This window comes from Gavialis gangeticus, unplaced genomic scaffold (assembly GCF_001723915.1).
Source record: "Gavialis gangeticus isolate Ggan-Ray unplaced genomic scaffold, GavGan_comp1, whole genome shotgun sequence".
NCBI lineage: Eukaryota > Metazoa > Chordata > Crocodylia > Gavialidae > Gavialis > Gavialis gangeticus.
In genome coordinates, this window is record NW_017729033.1 from 20,563,323 (window position 1) to 20,574,967 (window position 11,645).

At 42.6% G+C, this 11,645-nt stretch overlaps 1 protein-coding gene across 2 annotated transcripts in view; it reads left to right on the plus strand.

The window, feature by feature from the left end:
• The window catches only part of CFAP99 (cilia and flagella associated protein 99), a 151,367-nt gene that overhangs the window by 76,812 nt on the left and 62,910 nt on the right, over positions 1 to 11,645 (plus strand). For both annotated transcript variants that reach the window (XM_019526492.1, XM_019526491.1), the window contains exons 5-6: positions 2,074 to 2,186; positions 4,755 to 4,929. In XM_019526492.1, coding sequence (XP_019382037.1) covers positions 2,074 to 2,186; positions 4,755 to 4,929 — 288 coding nt within the window. The remainder of the gene's footprint in view (positions 1 to 2,073; positions 2,187 to 4,754; positions 4,930 to 11,645) is intronic.

Genomic DNA, 11,645 nt, shown 5'->3' on the forward strand with positions numbered 1-11,645 from the left:
CCTTTTATGATGGACAAGTGTGGGGTCCAACATGGGGCATGTGCTGGGCATGCTCACTAGCCCTCTGGGGATTTTCCACTTGCTTGTCAGTGCATGTCTGTGCTTAACACTGTGTTATCCAGCACCTCATTCAAATTTGGTTCTGACAGTTAAAAGTCAACATATATGGACTGAATTAAAAAAAATCTTTATTAGGTGGCTTTGGATCAGGTTCAATCTTTGCCTAGTATTTATTATTGCTTCAGTAACTGCAAGCACTTCGCAAGGTCTGTGCCCTGGTCAGAGATTGCTGAAACAGCAGTAACTCAGAGACACAGTAACATGTGGCATTACGGTGCCCAATTGATTGCTTCCTGTTAGGGTGGTCTGGGTTGTGTGCAGAGAAGATAAAGGATTGAGGAATGGAAGGAGGAAAATATTCCATCTTCTGCATCACAGAGGAGGATGCAGACCAGTGGCTTGAAGCTGAAGCAAAGTAAATTTAGAGTGGATATCTGGAAAAACTTCTTCACTATGGCTGCTTACAGATGTCAGAAAGCAAAACAAAACAGTGCTTTACTTGCAGCTCAGCGCACCCTCACACCAAAAACAGCTCATGCCCAGAAGTGTCATCACATTGGTTTGACCCAACTCACCCAACATCTGTATCAGGTTTTTTAAACTTCAGCAGGGTTTTTTGGCCCTTCTATCTAATAGCTGATGGAAGCAGATATTAGACAAAAGCACCAAAAAGCCCTGCTGAAGCACCCAATATATACAGATGCTAAGGAGTCAGGTTGAACTAACATGCTTCCTTTCCAGTAAAGCACTGGTTTTGTGTTTTTTCATGTCTGTTAGCATGATTGTGAGAATAGTTAGGTAGTGGAATAGACTGCCTAGGGAAGTTATGGACTCTCCATCACTAGAGGTGTTCAAGAAGAGTTTCAACAGCCACTGGTTGGGGATGATATAGACAGAGCTATGCCTATTTTCTACCATGGGTATTTCTCATGCTTCTAGATGTTGATCGTTTCCTGCCCACCACCCTTTTTCTGTTGTATGTGTCAGGGTGTTCTTAAGTCTCCCCAGAGGCATTGGCTACAGCTAAGGCTGGGGATTTCAATCGGGTGTGCCAATTCTCTTTTTAGGAACATAACCAGAGGTTCCTGGCTACAGGGTCTTGTTCCTCTGCTCAAGGTCAGATCACTTGCCATATTTGGGGTCTGGAAGGATTTTTACCCCATGGCCAGATGGGTATGGACTGGGGGCGGGGGGGTTGGCCTTCCTCTGTAGTGCGGGGCATGGCACTCTATCTTTTGAGCACACTGACAACACTATACAGAAGCAGGATATTAGCTGTCATGGTTCTCCTGCTTTACCTGTGGCACATTAGGGTGTTAGGTCACTGTTGAGGGTAGTCTTATGTAGAGTTTAGATGATGGTTTATATAGGATGATTTGGATAGGCAGGGGTTGGATTAGACATCTGGAGGAACTGTCCACCCCTACTTCTCTATGACCCTATGATACTATGAAAGGAGCAGCAGTCCTTTTCTGGGGACATAAATCCCTCCCCTGCCCCCACCCTTCTGGCACTCAGCAGCACCTCTCCACCCACCCCCACAACTCTCCCATCCATCATATTTGATCATACCAAATAGCAATCTTCTAGTTCAATGGGAATATATCATTTAATTGTGCTAAAAACAGTGTGATATACCTGCTTCACTAAGTTAAAATCATTGTATTAGAGAAGTTAGTTGTTTTCCAGATGCAAACTCTTGTGTCTTAATAATATTATTGTGTTTTGAAAATAAATTTACAATGTATCTGAAAACCATTGTCCTGTGACAACAGATGTTTTTCAGGCTACAGAGCTTTTTCTGACCTACTCATCTCACAATGTAAGGCTGAAAGACATGAGGTTACTACAACCAAATTGAGATGAATCTGCAAATGTCAAGGCATATTTTCATTTCAATTAAAGTGTAAGGTGTCAGGAGTATTTGTAAGAAAAATGGTGTAATTTGTAAGAAAAGCTGTATAATGTTAGTTCAAGTCTTCATTATATTTGAAAGAAGTAATTTATTTTTAGTTTCTTAGATTCTTCTTCAGTGTCTTGAATTTAAATACCTGGATAAAAGATGAATGGAGTCAAATATACGATTCATCTTATGTGAAGGAAAATTGGATTGATCCATTGCTAAGGTAAGCAGCAAATAGTCCGTCTGTGTGCATTTGAAAGTTGAAATATGATATCATGGTAAAAGATATGTTTTCAGACAGGTCTTTCTTCTTCATAGCATGTTAACTTCTGTAAAGCTATACAGCATACTGCTGCTCTTGTTGAAGTAAATTTCAAACTCTCATTAGCTTCAACAAGAGCAAGCAGGCCCTTTAATTTTCCTTTAAGCAAAGGTCCATGGAGCTAAGAAAAATTCTCTCTCAGATGTTGCACACTAGTTTCTCAGTCCAGTGGAGTACATAATTTGCAACTGGAAGATACAACATTCAAATCAGATTAAAGTCAAAGGCTTTAACCATCCTGTAGAGTTAGACTCTGCTCTAGCAAAACACTTAAGCTGTGTGTCTTTAAGCACATGAGTAATCCATTTGATTTCAATGAAACTACTCATATGCTTGAAGCTGTATATGTGCTGAGATGATTTGCTGGGTCATGGCTTTATGACTGCCTGCATCCTTTTTTTTATTTAACCAAGTTCAGCGAGTATTCTAACATGGGTACATCTACATTGCAGCTGGGACGTGTGTCTGCAAGACTGGTAGGTATATCTATACTGGCTTTCGTCTATCTAGCTTAAGTAGATAAATGAAAGTTAGTAAGTTCACAGTAGCAGTGAAGTATACAACCTAATAATAACCAAGTATATACCCACTGTCCTTGGCAGGCATTTACAGCCCACTGTGAAGTCTGTTTCTTCACAGTCTTAGTATTATTGTAACCCTGGGTGGTTAGGTTGCAGCTACTTTCAGCATACCTGGGCTGCAGTCACACTTCCCTCTTGCAGTGTAGACATACCAGTAGATGAAAGCATATTATGAAATGTTTTGGCTGAAGCAGAGTTTAAACCATGTTCTAACAGTGTGTGAAATTAATAAACTTCAGTTGTTTTGGTGGTGCCAAAATAGTGATGGCAGTGGTGCAGTTCTGTGTCAAAATACACATACATCTCTAATAAGGTCACCAGGAGTTGGCAGTACATGTGTGAGGGCAGAACTTAGCCCAGTATATTCCCAGTATCATGATTCAAAATACAGTGTCTCCTTACAGAAATAATTACATTTCTTTTAAATCTCCCTTCATTTGCAATCATAGATATAAACCCTTTGGGCCAAATTCTTATTTATGGCAGTGTAAAAGGGGGTTAAAGTGAGTGTCCTCAAGGACCTTTTTTATGCTGTTAAAATGGTCTCACTATACATAAGAAGTGGGGCTATTATTTTTGTTTAAACCCCGTATCATCCTTTCCAAAACCATCCCCTTTTCTATATATGCAACAAAGCTCAATCCTGTATCTTTTGCTGAGGCGAAACTCTTGTTGGAATCAAAATAGCCTGAGGAAGGAGTGCAGGGCTGGGCACATGTGTAGCATCCTTAGGAAATGACCTGCATCAAGGGGCTTGTATGGGTAACCATCAGTTGAAGCAAGTCAGCAGCTTCAAATGTTTTAAATGTATTTTTGCTTTTAGTCTCCCTGAAATTAATGGAGGAATTCCACCACCTTCAGCAGGGTTTGGTTTACTGCCAGAAGTTCATGATTGGCCTCACCCCAGAATTATAGCACAATCTAAGATTCTGCAGCCCATTTTCCACTGTCATTGGGAGAACTGAATCATGGGAGTAAAACTCCATTACACTTCCCTTCTCTAACATAAGCATTTCAGGAACACAGCAGGACATCATTTCCCTGTTGATTTGAGTAGCTGTGGACACATCAAAGGTTTGCATTCTGTTGTTATAGAGGTGCTATAAAACAGAGAAAAACTGGTGAAGAATGCATAAAGATAATGGCATCTGATGAACTTCTTATAGAAAGAAGGCAAGGGATAAATTGAGATCATGTTTTTTCACTGCATTGAGGCTGTTAGGGTTTTCAAATTAATGCACACTTGCAGAATTCAGTGCCTGAGTAATTGCATGTAAGATAGTAATGCTTGCTGCAAATATTTGTCCCTGAGCTTTGAAAGTTTTAATCTTCATATAGGCCAAAATAAATCCAAAAACCAAAACTATAGTGTATGTCACCTTTTTCTTTTATGGATTCCTTTATTCACATACATTATTTGTCTTCCTAGTTTTTGATAAAATGAAATGATGCTGTGACACTGATATGTTAACTCTGTCAGACAGACAAAACAGTATTACTTAGACCACTGTTTGTCTTTATTCTTTTTCTTTGTACCTACTTTACTTATGATAACCATCTCTGTTGACTTACTGTCTGACACTGTTGCAAAATGAGCTTGCAATGTGTTTGCTTAATCTGCAAAAATTACAGTTATTTCACTGCTAGTGTTTCAAAATAGACTGTCTTTTGTGAAGAACTAAGGTAATATTTTCATTTGAGAGCCACAGCCTGTGAAACTAAATCATGGTACAAATGAATGTAATCAATTCAGTTAAAAGGGAATCAACAGAACTGTCAAATTATTAAGTATTTGTCTCAATGCCACCATTGGATATTGCATGATGATGGAATAATGTAAGAGAAAATGGGAAAATGAGATTTAAAAGTCTTTTTTTTTTGTTTAAAGATGGCAGCCAAAAATACAGCAATTGATTGAGCAACTTGCTGATAAGTTAGATAATCATGTTACCACTGTAAAGTCTTCAACAGGCACTGAACCAAAGGAGTTTAATTTGACCATTCCCAAGCCACGGGCCATTCCAATACCTGAGCCAATACCATTACAGGAGAGGACTCAACCTGTAAGTGTTTTTATGCTCTTGAGACTATTAAACTGTATGTGTTCATATATGCACTTAAGCATTTAATTAAATTAACAGTTTTTTTCTGTAGTTATTTGAATTTAAGATTTGAAGAAAACCTACTAATGTTGATAGAACAACAAGAAAAATGGGTCTGATGCCCAGAGTTATGGAGGAAGACCATTTGTAGGGAATATTTTATTGCTGTTATTGGGTGTTTTCTAAGATTCTGTCCTACAGCAAGACAAAAGGAAAGCAAAAAGGTAGCTTGTACAGCAGAAGTTCCCAATGTTGGGGTTGTGATCCTATTTGGGGTTGCAGTGATAAAAAATGGGGTCATGCACTGCCAGGGAGGGAGGCATGGGAGGAACATGCCTCCGAGATTTGTGCATGGGATGGGGGTAGATGTGGGCTTCCTGCTGCAGGCTTGGGGCTCCCTGCCCTGCTGCCCTCGTCCCAGGGCCTCCGCAGCCCAGTAGGCAGGACGTGGTGCGGGAGGGTAGGGAGGCTCGGTGCCAATGCTGGGAGCCCCACACCAGCCATGCAACAGCAGAGCACACGGTTCTGAACCACTGCTGACAGGCGGGCAGGGGGCACCTTGTCGTGGCAGTGGCACTGAGACCCCCTACCTTCCCGCACTGGGTCCTGTCCTCCGGGCTGCAGAAGCCCCAGAGGAGGGCAGCAATGCAGGGAGCCATGAGCCCACAGCGAGCAGCCCACATCCTCCCTGCTCACCAATGGGCTCTGGTCTGGCCGTGCTGCCCATGGGGGGAGAGAGAAGAGGGGAACTGGGCTCTGTGCTCTGTTCTGGCTGCAGTAACTGCCATCTGCTGTGGGTGGGGGGCTCAGGTCCTGCTGGCAGGGGCAGGGCACTGCAGGCCCTGGCCCTGGTCCCATAGCCCTGGCCCCAGCAGGGCTGGAGGCTGCAGGTTGTAAGCAAGGGGCACTGGCAGGACCAGGGGTGTAGGATGGGGAGTGATGGGCATCTGGGGGAGTGGGAGGGCTGCAAGTTGGGAGTGAGGGGCCAACCTGAGGAAATGGGGTTGTTCTGAGGAAAAGTTTGGGAAGCACTGTCTTACAGGTCACAAACAGACATTCATTTCTAGCAGCAAGAGATTTCCACCACTAGAAATCTTTCTAAGAGAAGGAGCATGCAAGCGTTCAGCCTACCTCTCCCCCGCTCTCAATGCCATCACCAAATCGTGGTGATCCACATCTGGGGAAGAGGTAGGAAGCAGTGGCTGCTCCATTCCTGCTAGTCCCTAGGGAGAGAGGAGCACCTGGGAAAGACTCACCAGACCTTCCCCAGATTGGAGTCTGGGGAATGGGTGGAGAACAGCCTCCTCCATTCTGCTACTGGTCTCAGAGAGCGGAGTGGAGGGGGCAGTGGGAAAAGCCCACAGCCTGTTGCCCAAGCCAGGCAGCCTGCTGTCCCTGTTCCCTCCTGGACCAATGTGGGAGGGGACTGGAGCAGAGGGGCAAAGCTCTGCCCACTCTTCAGACTAGAGACCCTGCTGTGGGTAAACAAGGGGAGCATTACCCTGTTGCTTCTCTCCCCTTCTGGACCAGAAATAGAGGGGAGTGTACATGCGTTCAGTTTTGCAAGAGAGTGTCTGTCTCAGGGAAGACCTTTCTTCAGGCTGACATCTGGAAGATCTTTCTTCTGGAGGGAGCATGTTTCCTCTGGGAAAAATCAAATGAACACTTGTACACTCATAGTTTCTGCCAAGACAGTGGTGATTCTCCTGGTAGAAATATAATGTCTGTATGAAGCCACAGTTGTATGAGCCTTTGGAAAACCTCACGAAAAGCAAGTTTGAGGCAGATGCTGCTCCCAGCCACTTAAATAAGTGGGTTGTTTTTCTTTGGGACATAATATATAGGTACAGATTGGAAAAGAACCATCACATTGTGACTTTTATAAGAATATATAACTCTGATCGTTCTCCCACTAAAGTAAATGGCAAAGTTCCCAGAAATATCAATGGAAGTAAGATGGCTTCCAGATTTGCAGGTTATTCTCAAGTGTAAAATTTCATTGCTTACATTGCAAAATTTTCACCTTAATGCTAACATTTAGTATTTAATATATAGTGCTTGCATCCAGAGAAGACTAGAGATTTTTCTCTGAGAACCTACCTTTGTTATCTTACTCATGGAAGTAAAAACAGTGGGCAAGAATCTAATTTCATTTACACTACCACAAGTCTTGGGGGATACCATGGACTTTAATGGGGCTGTTTGTTTGGTTAATTCTAACAGGATTGGGACCAAGCTTTCTAACATTTGCTCAATAAAGATTCCATGATTGTTCCTTGTTAGATGTATAAGCAAAGCTGTTCAGGAGCTCCATCTCTGTCTATTATCTACAACTTTTTATTAGCACATTAGTTCTAAATAATGTGTGTTGAATGCTCATGGAAATCCTTTCTGTATTTTGGGTGGTTGTGCAATTTAACAGCAGCACAGGGTAGAGTTAATGGGACTTCACATTGAAACAACTAAATACTGGGTTCTGAAAAAATGCATTTATAGACTGCTTACTGAGTGCAGAAATGAGTCACGGTTCTGCCAGCTGGACACCTTTAGGCTGCACTTTTCCTCTTAGAACAATGTTGCTATAATGTACATTCATGTTTTGAAATTCATTTGCATTGCAAGAATTATACTGAACTTTGTTTCAAATTACAAGTCTGCCAAATTGTCAAAGTGTTCGCAAGAACCGAATACCATTGGCACAGTTTGAGCAGATAGCCTGCTACCTTCTGCACTATCTCTGCAAATTTCCCTTCAACCCTGTTAATCACCACCATTGGTTTATATCACAACCCCATCCAAACTAAAGACTGCTAATTATATTGAATTGTGTAGTCATTTTGCAGACATGGACAAGTCTCCCCCAAAAGCCAAACTGAGACCATGGTATTAATTTATTTTATAAGTTGCATCGGATTTATTTGGCCCCACACAGCCAACCCAGACTGCAGGATAGGGGTGAGAAAAATGTGACCATAGCATCTGGACAGACTGGTGTATGATGAGAAGTTGTGCATAAATGGATGGCACAGACAGAAATAAGTCTCTTTATGCTGTATCCTGCATGCTGCTGGAAAATCTTGTCCTGCCACCTCATGTGAGGCTACTGGTTGCACAGGAGATCAGTTTCTTGTCATTAGGCTGCCTGGCTTGTATCAGGCTTGGGTGGAATACTGGGGCCAGAGCCAGTAGGAGGCATAGTTGCTGGTGGACTTTGAAACAGTTGTCTGGATTTGTGTCGGAGCGTCTGGACTTTGAGCAGTTGTACAAGCTCTGGCTATGAGTGAGCAATTGCACTTGTGTGGTAAAATTCATTCTTTTGATTCACAGGATTAGAACTTTAGGCCAGTGTGCCACAGTCTCAACCAGGATGCCACAGCCCTTTTAAGAAATGCAGAACTCTAAAACTCTTGGTTCAGAGATGATACCGTACATTAGACCAACCAAGGCATTGTAAAAAATATATATCTTTTTCTGCAAGCTGTTGAGCATGCATGCCCTTCCTCACACTCAGGGAAAATTAAAGATGGTACAAAGTCCCCATAGGTAAAAAAATAAACTTCATTTTTGCACAAAGGAAGCTGAAGGTGGAAGTCTGTTCCTCTGGGTCCATGAGAGTGTCTTTTGAGTTGCTCTTTGATGTGCAGATAAGGCAGGATTCCTTCCCGGGTGGTATCAGATGGCAGAAGGGCAGGGAGGTGTAGAAATCTTTCTTGTTGTTCAGCAATGAAGCTTAAATACAAACTTGGCTAAAATTTGGCATCTTCCATGTTTCAGGGATGTATTTGGTAGCTGTGTTGGGAGACCACATGTTGGGAGACCAACTACATCCCTCAAAAAATGGAAGATGCCAAATTTTAGTCGATTTTTGTATTTAAGCTTCATTCCTGAACAACAAGGAAGATTTCTACACCTCCCCGCCTTTCTGCTACCTGACACTACCCGGGAAGGAATCCTGCCTTATCTGCACATCAAAGAGTAACTCACAAAGACACTCTCATGGACCCAGAGTGTTTGAACAGACTTCCACCTTATTTTCTATCTGTGAGGACTTTTGTACCATGTTTAATTTTCCCTGAGCCTGAGGAAGGGTGTGTGCGCCCAAAAGCTTGCAGAAAAAGATTTTTTTTTTGCAATTTTTTAGTTGGTTTAATAAAAGGTATCCTCTCTGAACCAAGAATTGTAGAGTTCTGCATTTCTTTCTGTCTCAGACCAACACAGCTACCAAATACATCCCTGAAACAATCCTTTCAAGGGTGTCATGGAATATTAGACAGGCAAGGACTTCTTAGGGTGATACCTTTTATTGGACAAGATTTTGAATGTAAGACATTCTCTCTCAGGTCTCTGATTATAGGAAGCTAGGTACAGCAAGTTAAGTACAGCATAAGGAAGGGACTCTGAGAAATTCTGAGGTGTAGCCAACACATAATTAGCAAAAGAGAAGCTGATTACTGGGAGATCAAGGCCTATCAAAATGGGGAATAGGAAGCTTAACTTGCCCTTTTACACTGAGGGCTAAGTTACTGTGGTCTATCTTCCACTTACTGTAAGCTAAAAGCATGCAAATGGGCACTTGCCATGGAGGGACTGACACTCAGTGAACAACACCCCCCACCCCGGGGCCTTTTTACCCTGCAGTAAATATGTCCAGACCTTCAAGGTCTGAGCAGCATAGAGGAGGAAGGGCGATGGCAAGGTTTTTTTCCCTGATCTCAGACTGCACTTAAAAAAAGATCTTGTTTAATTTACAGAGTAAATGAAGTCATGACCTCTTGGCCAGAAGATCATAATTTTTTGTCTCCCTCCTTCATCTCTACAACCCTGTCATTCACAAAAGCAGGATCCACAAGGAAAAACTAGTGCTTTATGTTGGGTTTTCAGAAAACCCAAGGGGAGCTTAGTGCCTAACTTTCATTATAATGTTCAACAGGATTTAAAAGCCTATGCCCCTTCGCAAATTTGAAAATACCAGCCATGTCTTACAGTTCTATTTAACCTACTACTTTTATTATTGAGGCTAAATACGGTAGTGATAATTTTTTGCAATCATTGTATCTTTAGATTCGTCTGAGAAATTGTAAATAGAAAATACATTCAACCCAGATAAATTGTAAGTCCACTGGTTTTGCACTTGGGCCAAATTTAGCACAATCTTCACAGGTTTTCCTTGGCCTTTAACTGTATTTCCATTTATTTTTTAAAATAACAAAATGACTGTAACTGCCTTGGCCAACAGAAAGGCTTTTGGGTAATGTATTGATAATGTAATTCTTGAACTCTATTTTTTTTTTTTTTTTTTTACACAAAGAGATTATAGAGGCCCTTAATACAGCAAACATAATAGTAAGCCTTCCCTATCTCACCTAAGTAAGTTTTAAAGAAATACAAATGTTCCCTGATAAAGTTCAAAAGTGTTTATTTATTACATTGCATTCTAGGAATTTTCTTCCTCCTTTAGGACTATGGTATTGTCTGGTTGCTATCCAAAATAAGGCATTGCTGTTTGCAAGCGTATGTTAGTGGTAAATAAAATTTGTTATTGCGTTAGAAAACATTTCCATGTTCTGTTTTGAAAGACATCCATGCTAAGCCCCTAATATACTAGCCTATGTTGATGATTGTCCAGAGCTGCATTACAGTAAGGGGCAGTTCTGGGCATGCTTGCATCTCAAGGAGCACACTGGTTTTACAACTCATTAGAACAGGGCCAGCAACCTACAGCCTACAGGACAGATCCAGCCTGCAAAGAGATTTTTTCCAGCTCATGAAGCTGAGGGCAGTGGCATCTCACAGTCCACTTTGCAAAAAGGAGAACCAGCAGCAATCACTGGTAAGGGAAACAGTGGTAGTGGCCAAGTCGCACATGGCAGCCTGCCTGAGGACTGAGCTGTGTAAATTCAACCCATCATCATTATTAAAGGGTTACTGACCCCTGCACTAGATGGATACATCCAACTACTCCCTTCTGCCTGCATGCATCTGGTTAGCCTTTCTTAAGGAATAACAGTAGAGGAGTGTGACAGGACAGATCCTTGGGCAGCCCCTAGTGGCCACGATCCTGCCCTACTCCAGCTCCTTTGTGTACCCTCTCACAGCCTCACCTGCCACGTCTTGATGGAAATGTTCTGTTGTGGTGAGAGGCTGTCCTGGAGTGATGATGCCCTAACTTAAATTTAACCTGCTCAGTCCAATCCCAGTCTGCTACCAAAACCTTTCCCGAGTCCTGCCAGCACTGGTCAGGCACACCTTGTTTCCCCAGGAGACCTACCCATGCATTACAGGCAGTATTCATGGCCTCCAGCCACCCCCATAGTCACACATGGGCCTCACAGGTATCACTCAGTCACTGTTCTCATGGGGCTTCCCAGCCTTGTCTGTACACTCAGTACATAGTTTCATAGATTTAGGGTCGGAAGGGACCTAGTAGATCTTCTAGCCCGACCCCCCGCCAGGGTGGGAGAACAACAAAACCCCAAAACAAGAAACGGGACTCATTTGAGTCCAGCCAGGTAGGCATCCAGCCTCTTCTTAAAGACCCCCAGGGTAGGGGCCAGCACCACTTCCCTTGGAAGTTGGTTCCAGCTCCTAGCCGCCCTAACTGTGAAGTAGTTTTTGCGGATGTCCAATCTATACCTCCTCTCCATCAACTTGTGCCCATTACTCCTTGTTATGCCAGC